The sequence below is a fragment of the Aquarana catesbeiana genome, linkage group LG12, assembly GCF_042186555.1.
Source record: "Aquarana catesbeiana isolate 2022-GZ linkage group LG12, ASM4218655v1, whole genome shotgun sequence".
NCBI classification, from domain to species: Eukaryota; Metazoa; Chordata; class Amphibia; order Anura; family Ranidae; genus Aquarana; species Aquarana catesbeiana.
The window spans coordinates 196,231,440-196,251,667 of record NC_133335.1 but is presented as its reverse complement, the minus strand read 5'-3'; the positions used below and the strand labels follow the sequence as shown (position 1 = coordinate 196,251,667).

General features: G+C 42.8%; 1 protein-coding gene across 1 annotated transcript in view; it reads left to right on the top strand.

Moving 5' to 3' along the window:
- The window catches only part of PLCG1 (phospholipase C gamma 1), a gene marked incomplete in the record, with an annotated part of 173,941 nt that overhangs the window by 34,973 nt on the left and 118,740 nt on the right, over positions 1–20,228 (top strand). The window contains 1 exon segment of the mRNA XM_073606385.1: positions 18,685–18,837. Within this exon segment, the coding sequence (XP_073462486.1) occupies positions 18,685–18,837 (153 nt within the window).

Sequence of the window (20,228 nt, the reverse complement as noted above, 5' to 3'; positions counted from 1 at the left end):
TTCAAGCTTTGATTTAAAGAGGAAAATTCCACCTTTTCATATTAAAGCGCACTCCACCAGGGCTGTTAGTGCTTCCTGGGCAGTGCATCACCGAGCCTCCATGGCTCAAATCTGCAAGGCTGCAACTTGGTCTTCAGTCCATACATTTACCAGGTTCTATCAAATAGATGTAAAAGGTCATGAGGATAGCGCCTTTGGGCGCAGTGTACTGCAGGCTGCAGTATAAGTCCTCTAGTCTCTTAGTGCGCTACTTTTGTCTCCCTCCTTTCAGTTGGCATTGCTATGGGACATCCTACATAGTAACTACTATGGCTCTGTGTCCTGTGATGTACGATAAGAAAATAGGATTTTTAAAACAGCTTACCTGTAAAATCCTTTTCTTTGAAGTACATCATGGGACACAGAGGTCCCTCCCTTCTTTTTGGCATACGCCTATATTGCTTTGCTACAAAACTGAGGTACTCCCAGTAGTGGGAGGGGTTATATAGGGAGTGCACTTTTTGTCTTAGGGTGTGCCAGTGTCCATCACCTGAAGGTGGCCTATAACCCACATGGTAACTCCTATGGCTCTGTGTCCCGTGATGTACTTCAAAGAAAAGGATTTTACAGGTAAGCTGTTTTAAAAATCCTATTTTTTGCTTGTACATCATTGGATGATAAAATCAGCAGAGCGTCCCTTCATTTCAGATCTTCTCCTCAGATTTAAAGCAACTGCACTTGCAGTGCAAAGTGGATTTGCCTTTAGTAAATCAACCCCAATGTCACAGTAACCATGGGATAAAACAAAGTTTACACACTGCAAACTGTATGATTGAATCAGTTACATAGTTACATAGTAGGTGAGGTTGAAAAAAGACACAAGTCCATCAAGTCCAACCTATGTGTGTGATTATGTGTCAGTATTACATTGTATATCCCTGTATGTTGCGGTAATTCAGGTGATTATCTAATAGTTTCTTGAAGCCATCAATGCTCCCCGCTGAGACCACCGCCTGTGGAAGGGAATTCCACATCCTTGCCGCTCTTACAGTAAAGAACCCTCTACGTACTTTAAGGTTAAACCTCTTTTCTTCTAATTGTAATGAGTGGCCACGAGTCTTATTAAACTCTCTTCTGCGAAAAAGTTTTATCCCTATTGTGGGGTCACCAGTACAGTATTTGTAAATTGAAATCATATCCCCTCTCAAGCGTCTCTTCTCCAGAGAGAATAAGTTCAGTACTTGCAACCTTTCCTCATAACTAAGATCCTCCAGACCCTTTATTAGCTTTGTTGCCCTTCTTTGTACTCGCTCCATTTCCAGTACATCCTTCCTGAGGACTGGTGCCCAGAACTGGACAGCATACTCCAGGTGCGGCCGGACCAGAGCCTTGTAGAGTGGGGGAATTATCTTTTTATCTCTAGAGTTGATCCCCCTTTTAATGCCAATATTCTGTTTGCTTTATTAGCAGCAGCTTGGCATTGCATGCCATTGCTGAGCCTATTATCTACTAGGACCCCCAGGTCCTTTTCCATCCTAGATTCCCCCAGAGGTTCTCCCCCCAGTGTATAGATTGCATTCATATTTTTGCCACCCAAATGCATTATTTTACATTTTTCTACATTGAACCTCATTTGCCATGTAGTTGCCCACCCCATTAATTTGTTCAAGTCTTTTTGCAAGGTTTCCACATCCTGCGGAGAAGTTATTGCCCTGCTTAGCTTAGTATCGTCTGCAAATACAGAGATTGAACTGTTTATCCCATCCTCCAGGTCGTTTATAAACAAATTAAATAGGATTGGTCCCAGCACAGAACCCTGGAGAACCCCACTACCCACCCCTGACCATTCTGAGTACTCCCTATTTATCACCACCCTCTGAACTTGCCCTTATGGCCAGTTTTCAATCCATGTACTCACCCTATGGTCCATGCCAACGGACCTTATTTTGTACAGTAAACGTGTATGGTGAACTGTGTCAAATGCTTTTGCAAAATCCAGATATACCACGTCTACGGGCCTTCCTTTATCTAGATGGCAACTCACCTCCTCATAGAAGGTTAATAGATTGGTTTGGCAAGAACGATTCTTCATGAATCCATGCTGATTACTGCTAATGATATCGTTCTTATTACTAAAATCTTGTATATAGTCCCTTATCATCCCCTCCAAGAGTTTACATACTATTGATGTTAGGCTAACTGGTCTGTAATTCCCAGGGATGTATTTTGGGCCCTTTTTAAATATTGGTGCTACATTGGCTTTTCTCCAATCAGCTGGTACCATTCCAGTCAATAGACTGTCTGTAAAAATTAGGAACAACGGTCTGGCAATCACTTGACTGAGTTCCCCAAGTACCCTCGGATGCAAGCCATCTGGTCCCGGTGATTTAATAATGTTAAGTTTCTCAAGTCTGATTTTAATTCTGTCCTCTGTTAACCATGGAGGTGCTTCCTGTGTTGTGTCATGAGGATAAACACTGCAGCTTTGGTTACTGAAGCCCCCCGATTCACTCGTGAATACTGAGGAGAAGAATAAATTCAATATAAGTTCTGATATCGCTTTTACTAACCTGCCAGCTTATTACTCTAAACCATTTTGCTTGCAAATATTAAAGATTCTAACTACCAGCGAATAAGCCCTTACATTTAAGGAGCACCTGTCATTTCAGATCCATCACGGCAGCGCCTGTTAGCGGCATCCACTCACCTGCTGCTGCCACGTCCCCTCACCTTGTGTCACTGAATCATCATCAGCTGTCCCATTAAAGTGAATGGGACTGTCGGTGAGTCAACAGCAGGTCAGAGGAGGAGCCGCTGCGGGACAGATGACCGTTGCTCTTTTTAAAAATTATGATTTAAATCAAGCCTTTTTACTAGTGACTTAAATCATGAATTGAATCGACTTGATTTAAAGCAAATCCACCCTGTGTGGAGTTAAACCACCAAGCGGAGTGGCAACTCCTAAATGTGGCCCAAAGCTCTCAAAGTTGGTGAGACTATACAGTGGATATAAAAAGTCTACACACCTGTTAAAATGTCAGGTTTCTATGATGTAAAAAAATGAGACAAAGATCATTTCAGAACTTTTTCCACCTTGAATGTGACCTATAAACTGTACAACTCAGTCGAACAACAAACTGAAATCTTTTAGGTGGAGGGAAGTAAAAAATAAAAAAACTAAAATAACCTGCTTGTATAAGTGTGCACACCCTTAGGCCCCTTTCACACAACAAGCCTGCTCGGATATGCCTGTCCGTTTTCAGGCGGATCCGAGCGGGCAATCCATTGACTCCTATTGGCAGACGGGTGTCAGCGGATATGTGTCCGATCCGCTAAAATCCGACGTATGGCGATACCTTCGCCATCCGTCCTATCGCATCGGATGAGTTCTGATGAAAACGGACATGCCGTCCGATCTCGCCATAGGAGTCGGCGTCGCTCAACAGGCTCCTTCCCACTCAGTGAGCTGAGACGGACCTGTTATCCACTGACTCAGCGGAGATCAACTGAGAGATCTCCTGCTGAGCTGGCGGACTCCGCTGAAACAGATCTGCCTCATGTAGAAGGGGCCTCAAACGAATACTTTGACGGACCTTTTGATTTTATTACAGCACTCAGTGTTTTTGGGTTTGAGTCTATCAGTATGGCACATCTTGGCAATATCTGCCCACTCTTCTTTGCAAAAACACTCCAAATCTGTCAGATTGCGAGGGAATCTCCTGTGCACAGTCCTCTTTAGATCACCCCACAGATTTTCAATCAGATTCAGGTCTGGGCTCTGGCTGGGCCATTCCAAAACTTTCTTCTTCTGGTGAAGCCATTCCTTTGTTGATTTGGATGTATGCTTTGGGTCGTTGTCACGCTGAAAGATGAAGTTCCTCTTCACGTTCAGCTTTCTAGCAGAAGCCTGAAGGTTTTGTGCCAATATTGACTGGTATTTGGAACTGTTCATAATTCCCTCTACCTTGACTAAGGCCCCTGTTCCAGCTGAAGAAAAATGGCACCAAAGCATGATGCTGCCATCACCATGCTAAATTGTAGGTATGGTGTTTTTTTTGGTGATGTGGTGTTTTTGCGCCAAACATATCTTTTGGAATTATGACCAAAACATTCAACCTTGGTTTCATCAGACCATAACACATTTTCCCACATGCTTTTGGGAGACTTCAGATGTGTTTTTACAAAATTTAGTTGGGCTTGGTTGTTTTTCTTCGTAAGAAAAGGTTTCCATCTTGCCACTCTACCCCATAGCCCAGACATATGAAGAAGAGTGATTGTTGTCCCATGTACCACACAGCCAGTACTTGCCAGATATTCCTGCAGCTCCGTTAATGTTGCTGTAGGCCTCCTTTTTTTTTTTTTTCTTTTTTTTTTTTTTTTTTTACTCCTATTTTGTATTTGTTTTTGATTTTGGTTTAACGTGTAAAATTCAATATAAAAAAGTGCAAAAAAAACCCCACAGATTCTGTGTTTATATGTATCATGTATCAGTTCCTGTGGTTTCGTCTTCCACATTATCTGAATTTGATAAACCACTGAGTATTAGAAGTGTGGTTTCCTCTCTTCTATGTTAATGTATGACGTAACGAGGCCAGCATTGAAATTTCTGTAGCGATAAGTGACCATGTGGTGTTGACCAGTTGCCTCTCAGCCCTTGCCATTTTCTGTGCGCCTCTTGTACTTCTCAGCATGGATGGACAAGTTGTATTCATTTTATTTTTTTATTTTTTTTAGGACAGTTTTATAGGACTATCCATCCAAGAAAGGAACTGTTTCTGCAAAATTATTATTATTATACAGGATTTATATAGCGCCGACTGTTTTACGCAGTGCTTTACAACTTGAGGTTAGACAGCACAACTACAATACACTTTAATACAGTAGGAATCACAGGGCCCTGCTCATTTGAACTTACAGTTTTAAGATGTTTAATTATTTTTTTGTTCTACAGTGTATATGATTTATTTTTTTATTTAAATAGGACCGTATACTGGTTCAGGATATGGTGGCAATTCACTAAAGCATACCAAAAAGTCGCTGTTCAAATTTAGGGCTTGACAAATTTGCTTTTAATCTAGGAGCCAGCTAAAAAAGTTAGGAGCCTTTTTTTTTTTTTTTTTTTAAATCTGCGCCGGGAACTGCATGTCCAGGGAGTCTTGCAAAACTTTTTTTTCTTGTTTTTTTTTTTTTTTTGTTTTCCACTGATGAGGCGGCACTGATGAGGCAGCACTTCCTGTCTACTCAACAGGAGTAAGAAAAGGGCGACAGATCAAGCCCGCAACCCCAGCACCCAGCTGTCAAACTGGGCAGGAGATGTGGGAGGGCAGATGGAGCAAGCAAGGGAAGCTCTCAGCCATGCATATGACAGCCCTACTCTCCATAGGAGGATGCCGGTTTGCACAAAGGAGTGTGTATCCCGCTCCACTAGGCTGCAAAGCTGCTGGCCTCAATTACCGGCCACCCCGACCTTGGTCCACGCACCAGGGAGGAAGGGCCACATTGGGGGAGTCCAGAACGCTTGTGCAATTTTCATTCGCTGTGGCACAGTAAAGCCTTCCTAAAACCGAGAAAGGTATTCAGTTACCGGTACTCAATTACCAGCCATCCCGACCTTGGTCCATGTACCCGGGAGGAATTGCCACATTGGGGGAGTCCAAACCGCTGCTGCAGTGTAGCCCAGGATGCAATTTCCAGTCCCTGTGGCACAGTAAAGCCTTCTTAAAACTGAGAAAGGTATTCACATGTCTCGCTTCATCACTTATCCAAAAAATAAGAGGATTATTCCTCAGTTTAGGATAGTGGGTGGAGGCGTGTAACTTGTTGCCAGAAGCACATCCAGAGCCCTTGGTGTATAGTGCAAATATAGCCTAATATAGAGCCATTGATTCCAAACTGCATACAGCTGTTTGGGCTATTTGGCCATCGTCATTGAAATGACTGGAAACACTGGCTTCTATGGAATCGAGATTGGGACCCAACCAGACAGTATGGTGAGAAGGGACTAAATGTATTAAGAAACCCTCACTCTAATCTGTGTGCAGCACAGTAAAGCTTTCTTAGAAGAGAAAGTATTGCCATGTCTCATTGAGTCACACATCCCACATATTTCTTGAATGTTAATAGTGTGCTGGGACAAGCACGTTTTGGGCCACCGTAGAAACCATCTGTCTTCATTACTACAAGTGCATGCATTACTCTTCTGAATTTGTGTCTTCTTTCTCTTAAAGTGATACTAAGGTCTAATGTTTTTGTGTTTTTTTTTTTTAAAAAGTAACAAAACACGTTATACTTGCTCTGTGCAGTACTTTTGCACAGAGCAACCTAGATCCTCCTGGTTGCTATGGGGGCACCCGAGCCGCAGCTCCATGTGTCTGTTCAGACACAGATCCCCGGCTAGGCTCTGCCCTCTTTCTCTCTCCCCATTGGCTCACTGACTTTTTGACAGTAGCGGGAGCCAATGGCGCTCTGCTGTTGTCTCAGTCAATCAGGAGGGAGAGTCCCGGGCAGCCAAGTCTCTCCTGCAATATCGCCGGATAGAGATGGGGCTCAGGTAAGTATTAGGGGGACTGATGCACACAGAAGGCTTTTTAACTTAATGCATTAGGATGAAAAAACACCTTCTGCCTTTACAGCCACTTTAAGGACTAGCTTCGTATCTAAAGCCCCGTACACATGGGCAGAATGTCGGGAGACAAAAAAAAAAAACAGCCGACATTCTGCCCGTGTGTATGTCTGTTGGACGTGCATATTGGATAACCAACAGCCGACCGGCTCCCGATCAGCGCTCTCAGCCAATGGCAGAGAGCACTGTTCTGAGTGTTCTTCCAGGGGGGAGAACACAGCAGCTTGGCGTGGAAGATCGCTTGACTAACCTAGCATGATCAGTACAGAGTCTCTGACCGGAGCTGTTGGTGTGTACCCGGGTTTAGACTGCAAGCTTCAAGCTGGCCACATTGCACGTGCAATCTCTAAATTTACAAACCTCAGTATTGTGTTTAAGATGGGTACACACTATATAAGATGGGTACACACTATAACAAAATTGGGTGAATGATCATCCGGTGTTCGTCCGGTGTTCTAGCATGTCGAAAACGAGGATGAAAATAATGTACGAAAATTCTCGTACGACAAGGGCTTTATTTTGTTTGTTTTCTGATCATGCGCAGTCTTTCATATCTGATTTTTCTTTTTCTCGTACGAAAACGGTACAACGAAAATTGTTCCGTTCATGTACAAGAGACTTTTTGGAGTTTGTCCCTTCAGAAATTTTAGTTTGAATTGGATGTCAAAGGTTGTGTACACACTATATGAGAATTGACCGATTGTGCCTCACACAGAATCTTTCTTCTGATTTTTCTTATAGCCTACCTGTACAATCCATTCACTTTATATCAAGTTAGATAGGCCCTCGCTCTTCACATGAACTTGTCTTAACCTTTTCACCATAGAAGAATCATTTAAATAGTTTTTAGGTCGCAGGAAACCCCCACTAAAACCAGTTCATCAAAGCTCAGTGCAAGGAAAGCCCCTCTGTACATTATAGTCAACTCCTTTCTTACAGATATATAAAAATATTATTGGTGCCATGCTGCTGATGTTATCAAGTACTGTTGGCACTGGAACCTATGCAGGCACCCTAAAATTTGAGGTGAGTCAACCACAGAGCAAGGATCCCCTAGAAAACTTTGGAACCCTAGCGTTCCACTGAACCCTGGCCGAGAATGGCTGCTCTATATTATCTCTGGTAAATGTAAAGAAGATTTTATGATTAGATGGCAATATGCAATCAGTAGGCGAATGTAGTGTGTAGCAGAACAGGCAGTGCTGGGGCTTGGCAAGAAATCTGACTCATGATGTTAAAGGAAACAGGACTTGTTCTGGGACCATTTTTTATTCTATTTTTATTGTATACATTCTGAAATCCTCTTCTTTTTTTTTTTTTTTTTTTTTTTTAATGATTTAACACATGACGAAGGATTCACAGAGCACCATGTATCCGCTAATGAGGCAGCAAACAAAAACTGCCTGCTTTTGAGGTGCTAGTTGCAACAAGTTTGTGTTATGTTTGTTTTATTTTTTAGTACTTTTCATTGAAATTTTTATAAAGATGTCAGCCCTTTCATCACATGTCAACATGTCAGTGCTTCAGCCCAGTGATTGGCAAGATATTTGATTCCAGATATGTTAAAACACTTGGTCATTTGCAGTGACATCCACAGGAGTGGAAGAGAATCGCTGAAGAGGCAAATCCTAAAGTGGTTGGGTGGTGGACTTTCAGCCTCAGACTTTGTTTGCCCTGAATAAGCAGGTTGACAGGGTCTTATTAAAGGATAAGTTTGGGGTAAATAAAAAAACGCACACATCCATACTCCCTTCTAGACTGCAGCATTGGTGTGATGCTCCAGCTGTCAATTGTTAGCTCTGAGCCCGGGAACTGAGTGAGAACATGACTGCTGACTAATCAGTTCTCAGTCTACTCAGAGGAGAGCGGTGACTGTCAGTCACCGCTCTCCTATCTGCTCCTCCGGGACTTACTGGAGGGCTGAGCTGGAGAGGGGACAGGCACAGCTGGCTCCGCCTCTCAGCCTTGCATTGAAAGGTGGAGCCAGCTGTCAATCAGGCAGCTGGGTGGATCCTTGCAGAACCTGAAGTCAGCTGATAGCGGTATTACTTCAAATTCTAGTGCATGCGCAGTGAACCCTCTCACTGTTGCAGGAAAGCTGAGACCAGACCGCTGACATCAGCCGGGGATACACTCACAGGCATCTCTAGGGCTTTGCTGCTGCTGTTCCCCATTCAAATCCTGGTGCATACACAGTGCGTTCTCTCCCTGTCAGCAGCTATGCCCTAGAGAAGAAGCCTGTGCACTGGCCCTGCGTGGTGCCCGCAGTCCGGCCAACGCTTTGCTGTGACAGCATGCACTGCGCATGCACTGGGATTGGAATGAGTAAGGGTGCTGTGGGGGCGCACCCAATATTTGGCTCATCCTGGCAGCGGAACTTCAGTCATTTTTTCATCTTTCCATCTATTAAATCTTCTGACCTTGTTTTAACTTTGGATAGTAAAACATTTTTTTTTTCCTGCCAGTAAATACCTTATACAGCCCACTTCCTTTTTCTTGTCTGGTAAAAAGTCTAGGCTTATGACGACATGCACAGCTCTCTGTCACTCTCGTGCGTTTGCCAGGAAGGGAGGGGGGATGAGTCATAAGAGGGCCACTGAGAGCTGGAGGTGTGCCTCTGTGGGTCTGTGTAAATCCAGGAAGTGAACAGGAAGCAGCTTCAGCTGCCCACACTTAAAATGGATGCAGCCAGACTCTGTGGAAGGAGATTTCTGCAGCATATTTGGCAAGTACAGAAGCTCACTACATATATATAATATTAAGCAAAGTGGTTGGAGGGAAGCTTCAGAATGGCAAAGATGTTTGTATTACAAATTATGTGAGCAGACTGCAGTTGCTCTTTAAGGCAGAACACAGATTTGGGTGTTTTTTAGCTAGGCTTATGTGTGTGTGTGTGTGTGTGTGTGTGTGTGTGTGTGCGCGCGTGTGTGTGCGCGTGCGTGGGGGGGGGAGGCAAATGGCCCACATGTATGACAGTTTAATTGAACTCCTTTTACCAAACAGGGGACCCTTGTCTGCACAGATTATTATGCTGAAATGGTAAACGTGGCCTTTAATTTTACTAAACAATTCCAGAGCACTGGTAACTTTATAGTCATACTCAGAAGTGCGACTTCCTATTCATACTAACCTCAAGCCCATCAGTAAGGTTAATTAATGCCAATTATTTAATTTATTTTTTTTTTAATTTCTGTTCATACCCACAACCTTAACAGATTTTCCATCACACGCCTTTCATTGTCACCACTGTTCCCACATACATTTTGGAAAAAATGTTTCTATTGCTATCTATGTATGACGTGTGTGTGGGTCTCGTTGAGGAAGTATTGGACTTTTTTTCACAATTTTATACTGTAAAAACCAGGTTTGCTGTTATCACATTGTGCTATATATTGATTTATTATTGTAACGTGAATGCTTTTACTTGCTTGCTGATCCATGCGTTTATATTTTTAGTTCAAATTTGTCATATACCAGAGCGTTCTATATACACACTGGATATAAAAAATCTATACACACCCCTGTTAAAATGTGAGGTTTCTGTGATGTAAAAAAAATGACCAAAATAATTAATTTCAGAACTTTTTCCACTTTAAACCAGTTAAGGACCGGGCCTATTTCTTTCGCACTTGTTTACAAGTTAAAATAATTTTAATTTTAATTTTTTTTTTTGCAAGAAAATTACTTGGAACCTGAACCTTTTTTTTTTTTTTTTTTAATCTTTCCATCTAATAAATCTTCTGCCCTTGTTAACTTTGGATAGTAAAACTTTTTTTTTTTTTTCTGCCGGTAAATACCTTATACAGCCCACTTCCTGTTTCTTGTCTGGTAAAAAGTCTAGGCTTATGACATCATGCACAGCTCTCGCTCTCACGCATTTGTCAGGAAGGGAGGGGGGATGTGTCATAAGAGGGCCACTGAGAGCTGCAGAGCTGGAGGCGTGCCTCTGTGTAAATCCCAGGAATTGTTATTCCTCTTTAAGACCATTGGGCGGAAGTGACGTTTGACGTTGCTTCCGTCATCAATGTTTTGGAGCCAAGTGGGGGCCATCATTCCCTCACTCGGCTCCAGGCCTGTGAAGGGGATAGGATCGTCTCCGCTGCTACCGATGGCCATGGTAAGCAGTGGAGACGACTGTAGCGGGAGGGGGCACCTCTCCCGCCGCCGATAAGTTTTCTTGCGGCAAATTCGCCGTAGATACCACTTTTATTTTAAAATTAACTGCCTGCCGTTTAAGAGGATACGAGGCTTATTTCAGCTATCTGCTGCCATAACAACGTTATTCCACGTCAAAGTACTGTCATATAATGACGGCAGCTGATTCGTAAGTGTTAATATAACCTATAAACTGAAATAAAATACTAAAATAATGTGGTTGCATAAGTCTGCACACCCTCTTATAACTGTCAGTGTAGCTGTGTTCAGAATTAAGCAATTGCATTCAAACGCATGTTAAATAGGAGCCTTTGATTAACCCAAAATAAAGTTCAGCTGTTCTAGTAGGTCTTTCCTGACATGTTCTTAGTTGCATCCTCCAGCAAAAACTGAACTGGACGTCCCTCCAAAATGGATGAAGAAAACTGGTCAGGGAGGCTGCCAAGAGTCCTACAGCAACATTAACCACATGCTTACTGGGCACTTAAACCCCCCTCCTGTCCAAATCAATTTTCAGCTTTCAGGGCTGATGCACTTGACAATTGCGCGGTCATACAACACTGTACCCAAATTAAATTTTTATCATTTTTTCCCCACAAATAGAGCTTTCTTTTGGTGGTATTTGATCACCTCTGCGGTTTTTATTTTTTGTTAAAAAAAATTTTAAAAGACCAAATTTTTAAAAAATGTATTTTTTTTTATATTTTGTTATAAAATTTTGCAAACAGGTAATTTTTCTCCTTCATTGATGTACTCTGAGGCGGCAGTGATGGGCATCGATGGGTGGCAGTGATGGGCACTGGGTGGCAGTAATGGGCACTGATCGGCACTGGTTGGTTACACTGATAGGCAGCACTGCTAGGTGGCACTGGTTGGCACTGATAGGTGGCACTCATGGGCATTGATAGGTGGCACTGGCAGGGGGTACTGGTGGGCACAGATGAGGCAGTATTGCCTCTTCCTCTTCGGGACCGATGTCTCTTGCACATAAGCCGGTGATCGGCTGTCAGCATGAGGAGAAAAAAAAAATTACCGAGCTTTTGTTTACATCATGTGATCAGCTTTAATTGGCTGACAGCTGATCACGTGGTAAGGGGCCAGGATCGGCCCCTTACTCGGATCTGTGATCACCCGAGTCTCAGCGACTCGGTGATCACAGCGCGCGGGGAGCATGCAAAGGGGAGGCCCTCATATGACGGCCTCTCGGAAATTCAGATCCGTGATGTGGCCGTCATTCGGCTATAGCGCAGACGCCAAATGGTTAAAGAAGCTGCAGGAATATCTGGCAAGTACTGGCTGTGGGGTACATGTGACAACAATCTGCCGTATTCTTCATATGTCTGGGCTATGGGGAAGAGTGGCAAGACGGAAGCCTTTTCTTACTTTTCTTAAAAACATCCAAACCCAGCTAAATTTTGCAAAAAACACATCTGAAGTCCCCGAATGCATGTGGGAAAATGTCTTCTGGTCTGAAGAAACCAAGGTTGAACATTTTGACCATAATGCCAAAAGATATGTTTGGAGCAAAAACATTGACCATCACCAGAAGAGCATCATACCTACCGTGAAGCCTGGTGGTTGCAGCATCATGCTTTTGGGGCTGTTTTTCTTCAGCTGGAACAGGCCTTTGTCAAGGTAGAGGGAATTATGAAAAGTTCCAAATTTCAGTCAATATTGGCACAAAACCTTCAGGCTTCTGCTAGAAAGCTGAACATTGAACATAAAGAGGAACTTCATCTTTCTGCATGACAACGACCCAAAGCATACATCCAAATCAACAAAGGAATGGCTTCACCAGAAGAAGATTACAGTTTTGGAATGGCCCAACCAGAGCCCCGACCTTAATCTGATTGAAAATCTGTGGGTTGCTCTGAAGAGGGCTATACACAGGAGATGCCCACGCAATCTAACAGATTTGGAGTGTTTTTGCAAAGATTGTGCAAATATTGCCAAGTCAAGATGTGCCATGCTGATAGACTCATACCCCAAAAGACTGCTGCTCTTACACAAAAAGGGTGCTGTAAGAACATCAAAAGGTGCTTCAAAGTATTAGTTTAAAGGTGTGCACACTTATGCAACAATATTTTTTTATTTTTACTTCCCTTCACCTAAAAGATTTCAGTTTGTTGTTCAACTGAGTTGTACACTTTATAGGTCACATTAAAGGTGGAAAAAGTTCTGAAATTATTTATCTTTGTCTTTTTTTTTTTTTTTTTTTTTACATCCCAGAAACCTGACATTTTAACATGGGTGTGTATACCTTTTTTCTTTTTTTTTTTTTTTTTTTTTTTTTATTCACTGTATATGTAATGGAATGACACAGGGAAAAGTATTGCACATGCTAACTGAAATGTATTTTAATACTTACTACAAAATCCTTTTATTGGTAATGACCGCTTCAAGACACCTCCCTGTATGGAGAAACTAGTAGCATGCGTTGCTCAGGTGTGATTCTTCCACACAAACAGTCTTCAAATCTTGAAGGTTCTGTGGGCCTCTTCTATAAACTCTGACCTTTAGTTCTTTCCATAGATTTTCTATTGGATTCAAGTCAGGTGATTGGCTGGGCCATTCTAGCAGCTTTATTTTCTTTCTTTGAATCCAATTGAGAGTTTACTTGGCTTTGAGTTTGGGATCATTGTCTTGCTGAAATGTCCACCCTCTTTTCATCCATCTCTCTCTCCCTCTCCCTCTCTCTGATAAGGAAGTAAACACTTTGATTCCAAGCATAGCACTTGCTAGGGAAATCCCATAGAACAGGGCTGCTTTTTATTATGGCTGCTGAGCCTTGACACCGTGGTCAGTTTAGCGCCGTCATACCCACTCTTTATTATCTGTTAAGCTTTGCAAAGTATCCTTTTTGGTACTTTGTGTGAGGGAGGCAGCAACCTTTTGGCTTCTGACCCCAGAGACCTGTCCTAAGCGCAGTTTCCTTGGTTGAACAGTGGTCAGTTTATGTGCCTCTGTCATCTGCAGCTCTCCTCTGTCCGCCTCCTCCCTCCCTCTCTGCCTGTCAGCTCTTACCAGTACCACTCTGCTCCCTGCCCCTTTTTCTTTCTGCTGTTAAAATAACCGAGTGTTATTTTATTGCGGCGCTCATGTGACCGGCCAGCTCCTCTCTTCCTCTCCTCCTCCTGGCTGATGTCAGCGGGGGATTCTCAGCCCGTAGTTGACACTGTAATGTTGCAATGTTCTGTGTTTAGTGGCTGAAGAAGCCCTATATACAAGAGGTCTTCAAAAAGTTTCCACTTTTTTTTTTTTTTTTTTGTTTTCGTTGGTGAGGGCAGGAGGAGTAGTAATTGGTCGTGTCTAAGAGTCTTATGTGACTAGTCTGTCTGGCAAGTCAGCTGGCTGACCTTGCAGTTTAGTACGAGTGATGTAATTTTGTTTTTGAGATTCTGAAAAAAAAGGTAAAGAAAAGTGTGGAAACTGAAGAATCCTCGTATTTTTAGTTTCTGTATTCTTTCCCTGTTATCATTATGTTTTGCTTTTTAAGAGCTTTTTTTTTTTTTTTTTTTTTTTTTTTTTTCTAAAATAACAGATTGGAACTTCCAGACTAGTTGTCTGTATATTGGTCCTACAGCAGTGTTTTAGAATTGTAGCCCCTGGTGGCATTTCTTAATGGGTAAAATAAAAGACCCTAAACCTGAACCTGCAAAACAAAGCAACAGGTTTTTTGTAATGGCAACTCCTCCAGAAGCTTATATATTTTACTGTCCATCATTGCTCTGCTGCTTTGTATGTCCACCAAGAGCAGAGCAGAATACCCTGATATGTCTTGGTATGGGGAGCTTATCTTTGAGTTTTTGGGAAAGAGGAGAGAAGAGCAACCAAACGGATAAGAGGCATGGAGGAGCTCAGCTATGAGGATAGATTAAAGGGAACTGACTTTAAGAGGAGATTAAGGGGGGATATGATCAAGATGTATAAATACATAAGTGGTCCATATAGCGACTTTGGTGTTGAGTTATTCACGTTTTAAGATATTCACCAGACTACAAGGGGACACTCTTTACGTCTAGAGGAAAAGAGATTTAATCTCCAAATACGGAAAGTATTTTTCGCAGTTAGAGCTGTGAAAATGTAGAATAAGCTCCCTCAAGAGATGGTTCTGGCCAGCTCAGTAGATTGCTTTAAGAAAAGCCTGGATTCTTTCCTAAATGTACATAATATAACTGGATACTAATATTTATAGGTAAAGTTGATCCAGGGAATATCTGATTGCCTCTCGGGGGATCAGGAAGACATTTTTTTTTTCCCCTGCAGGAGCAAATTGGATCATGCTTTTGCTGGAGGTTTTTTCCTTCCTCTGGATCAACTGTGGGTAGAGGATTGTGTATAAGGGATATTATATATATATATATATAGATAGATAGAGATATATATCTATATATATATATATATATATATATATATATATATATATATAGATAGATAGATAGATAGATAGATAGATAGATAGATAGATAGATAGTTTCCCCTTTTTTATTGGTTGAACCAGATTGACTTGTGTCCTTGTGTCACATGGTGTTGGGGAGACAGTCTTTAGCTCTGTGTAGGCTACAAGTCAAAGTAGTGACCACTGTCTGTTTTCTGAATAGCGTGATTTATGGCCCACTGAGTTTAAAACTGCCACAATGGAAAATGTGACAAGGCGGGACCACTTTTGGGAATACCATCATTAACCAATCACAGGAAGTGCCTGAACAGACATTTTTGGTGGGATCACTGGGTGGTGTTTTAATGGACTAGGTAGCTTTCAAAAGAGTAAAACAACTTTTGACATTTTACATGAGATATATAAACCTTTATTAGAGATTTTAGTGGTTGGATCTAAAGAAAAAGACCAGTAATTCATAGCAACCAGTCTGATCTGGGTTTACTGAAGTAAGACCTTTAAAAAAAAATAGGACTTCGATTGGCTATTAAAGAGGAAGTAAACCCTGATGACTTTTTCCCCCTGCAAAGTAAAAGCATAATGGGCTAGTATGCATTGCGTACTAGCCCATTATGAGGCACTTGCCTGCAAACGAAACCCGCGTTGTCCCTGCTGGTGGCCGCATCCATCTTCGCCCTCTGTGACTGGCCAGAGTCCCGTGCCATCAGTCACGGCGCTTGTTAATAAAGAAATGTCACGGAGGGCCGTTTCTTCACAGCGCAGGTGCCGATGGCGTAGGTGCAAGCGTATATGGTAAATATCTCCTAAACCGTGCAGGTTAAGGAGATATTTACAGTACCTACAGGTAAGCCTTGTTATAGGCTTACCTGTAGGTACAAGTGGTGTATCTAGGTTTAGAACCACTTTAACAGTTTCTCCCAGCTGCACATAGTCATTATGCTTCTCACTGTTTTATTAGAAGAGTCTAACAGTGTTAAAGTGGTAAACATGACTTCTGATATGACTTCTTGTGGTTTGGGTAGATGTGGATGTAGGCGTCTAAAATATGAAACCTATGCAGTACTCAGAAAAGCAGGAGGAAGACAGAGGCTTGAAAAGCTACATAGGCATATGCAATAAGGCTACAGCAACCAGAAACCTTACCACTATATGTACTGTAGTTGTAACAGAGTTGTTGATTTTTGCATTACTTTTATGGTAAAACTGGTCACAAATCTTGGCAACTTAAACTTGGCATATAATAATAATAATTATTATTATTATGTAGGATTTATATAGCGCCAACAGTTTGCTCAACACTTTACAAAATGAAGGCAGACCTTACAATAACAATACAATTTGGTACAAGAGGGATCCAAGGGCCTTGCTCCTTTAGAGCTTACAATCTAAGAGATAACCAAGTGCATAAGCAAGAGGATATCCTCGGTAAAAAAAGACTGACAAATTCATGCAGTTGAATTTATATGCAGATCACCATTTTACCTCTCAAAGTCTCATGTGGTCCAAACCTATGTTGGCTTCCTAAGCCTTCCTGTTGGCCTGTGAGTCTGCCAATCATATGAGAGGGCCATTTGGGACGCATGTCTCGGGGGCAGAGCTTAGCACTTTTTTTCCTCTGCTTGTATTTCTGAATCTACTGATTGTTTTGGTATGCATGCTTTTTCGTGTGTGATCAGTACTTTTTTTTTTTTTTTTTCCGTTTTGAACAGAGTAGGGAAGAGTTAAAGCAGGTCTTTACCCATAACAATTTGATAAAACATATTGTTCTTTAGCAAGGAACTTACATTCCACATTTAATAATTATGCTACCACAATTAATGTGTGCTGTAAATTGCCTCCAGCATTGCTCCTGTTACTTTTTGCCAGAGGCTGCCATTTTGCTGAAGACCAGAGCCCCTGAGCAGCAGTAAATATTTAGGTTGTCAGCAGATCGACCTCTAGTGGCTCTGATTGTCAAAAATGGAGAGCAACTGAGCATGTGCAGAGCAGTGTGAGACAGTGTATTGCTGTATTTTATACAGTATAGGCCCTTATTTTTTATATTTTTCATAGCTATACCTACACAAGGGGCCAGCCTGAAGTGATCTAGCAGGACCTAATTTTCTGACTTAGTCTGGGTTCACATATATGCAGTGCGGGACACCGCATGTCATTCAGATAGGAGTTGCACCGCATTCCTATTCAAATCACATGCGATGTCTGTGCGGTGCAATTTGAGCCACTCTTAAAAGGTAGAGGACCCTTTTTTCCAACGCTGTAATTGGATCGCATGGGTGTTCAATCGTACATACATACAGTATCTCACAAAAGTAAGTACACCCCTCACATTTTTGTAAATATTTTATTATATCTTTTCATGTGACAACACTGAAGAAATGACACTTTGCTACAATGTAAAGTAGTGAGTGTACAGCTTGTATAACAGTGTAAATTTGCTGTCCCCTCAAAATAACTCAACACACAGCCATTAATGTCTAAACCGCTGGCAACAAAAGTGAGTACACCCCTAACTGAAAATGTCCAAATTGGGCCCAATTAGCCCTTTTTCCTCCCCGATGTCATGTGACTCGTTAGTGTTACAAGGTCTCAGGTGTGAATGGGGAGCAGGTGTGTTAAATTTGGTGTTATCGCTCTCACTCTCTCATACTGGTCACTGGAAGTTCAACATGGCACCTCATGGCAAAGAACTCTCTGAGGATCTGAAAAAAAGAATTGTTGTTCTACATAAAGATGGCCTAGGCTATAAGAAGATTGCCAAGACCCTGAAATTGAGCTGTAGCATGATGGCCAAGACCAGAAATTAAACAGGAGTGGTTACACTCAGAACAGGCCTCGCCATGGTCGACCAAAGAAGTTGAGTACACGTACTCAGCGTCATATCTAGAGGTTGCCTTTGGGAAATGGATGTATGAGTGCTGCCAGCATTGCTACAGAGGTTGAAGGGGCAGTGTCATTTCTTCAGTGTTGTCGCATGAAAAGATATAATAAAATATTTACAAAAAATGTAAGGGGTGTACTTACTTTTGTGAGAAATTATTAGTATAAGTTTGTGTGTATATGGTTACTGTCTTGGGGGGGAGGGAGTCTGATTGAGGAAGAAGGAAGTCCATAATCATCCTCCACCAACACCCCCCCCCCCCCCCAGGATTCTCTCCCCGATTTACCACCTCTGAGCTGGTGAATTCCAACAGAGATCGCACCTTCATATAGTGGCCGTTTCTGTGTCAGTCAATGACGGCTTCTCTGTGTGCGATCATCTGTTGCATAAACCGTTGATGAACTGAGATCAGAAGTGATCCTCGGGGTCACCGCTGTTCCGTTTCATAAACGGACACCTATAGCAGAGTATTTGTTCACTTCTGCACCAGTGAGTTCAGGCTGAATATACTACCTAATATATGATGTCAATTTCCGTAAACCCATACACCGGAAAACGTTGCTTTAAATAAGAGACTATTATTTTTGTAACTACACGCTAGGAAATTGTTCACAGCAGTGAATGTGCTTACATTGTGTTTTCTCTTCTCAGTGGACATCCGAGAAATAAAGGAGATTCGGGTGGGGAAGAATTCACGGGACTTTGATAGATACCTGGAAGATGCCACAGTGCGCTTGGAAACCGACCACTGCTTTGTTATCCTGTACGGAACAGAGTTTAGACTTAAAACTTTAAGCCTGCAAGGTAGGTGGCCTTTATTTCAGGTAAAAAGTGTGTGTTCCGCTTGGATCATTGCGGCGATCTGGCCGCACACCACCTTTTTCAAAATCGGGAGGAGGAGGAAGAGCGGAACTCTCCCTTTTGGGTGACGTTCCGCTTCAACTGATTTTTGTTATTAGAATAAACAAACAAATTCTATTTTGTAATATAACTCTCCTCTCCCTCTCTTCTCTCCCGAGCGATCTCTCTCTCTCGATCTCTCGATCTCTCTCTCCTCTCTCTCGATCTCTCCTCTCTCTCGATCTCTCCGATCTCTCCTCTCTCTCGATCTCTCCGATCTCTCCTCTCTCTCGATCTCTCCTCTCTCTCTCGATCTCTCCTCTCGCTCTCGATCTCTCCTCTCGCTCTCGATCTCTCCTCTCGCTCTCGATCTCTCTCTCTCCTCCTCTCTCTCTCTCTCTCTCTCTCTTCTCTCGCTCTCTTCTCTCGCTCTCTTCTCTCGCTCTCTTCTCTCGCTCTCTTCTCTCGCTCTCGATCTCTCCCCCCTCTCTCTCTCTCTCTCTCTCTCTCTCTCTCTCTCTCTCTCCGCTCTCGCTCTCGCTCTCGCTCTCTCTCTCTCTCTCTCTCTCTCTCTCTCTCTCTCTCTCTCTCTCTCTCTCTCTCTCTCTCTCTCCTCTCTCTCTCTCTCTCTCTCTCGATCTCTCCTCGCTCTCGATCTCTCCTCGCTCTCGATCTCTCCTCGCTCTCGATCTCTCTCGATCTCTCGATCTCTCTCTCTCTCTCTCGATCTCTCTCTCTCTCTCTCTCTCGATCTCTCTCTCTCTCTCTCTCTCTCGATCTCTCTCTCTCTCTCTCTCGATCTCTCTCTCTCTCGATCTCTCGATCTCTCTCGATCTCTCTCTCTCGATCTCTCTCTCTCGATCTCTCTCGATCTCTCTCTCTCGATCTCTCTCTCTCGATCTCTCTCTCTCTCTCTCTCGATCTCTCTCTCTCTCGATCTCTCCTCTCTCTCGATCTCTCCTCTCTCTCGATCTCTCCTCTCTCTCGATCTCTCCTCTCTCTCGATCTCTCCTCTCTCTCGATCTCTCCTCTCTCTCGATCTCCTCCTCTCTCTCGATCTCTCCTGCCCTCTCGATCTCCTCCTCCTCTCTCTCTCTCTCTCTCTGCTCTCTCTCGTCTCTCTCTCTCTCTCTCTCTCTCTCTCGATCTCCTCTCTCTCTCTCGATCTCCTCCCTCTCTCGATCTCTCTCCTCCTCTCGATCTCTTGATCTCTCTTGATCTCTCTCGATCGTTCTCGTCTGATCTCTCTCGATCTCTCTTGATCTCTCTCGATCTCTCTCGATCTCTCTCGATCTCTCTCGATCTCTTCTCCATCTCTTCTCCATCTCTTCTCCATCCATCTCTTCTCCATCCAT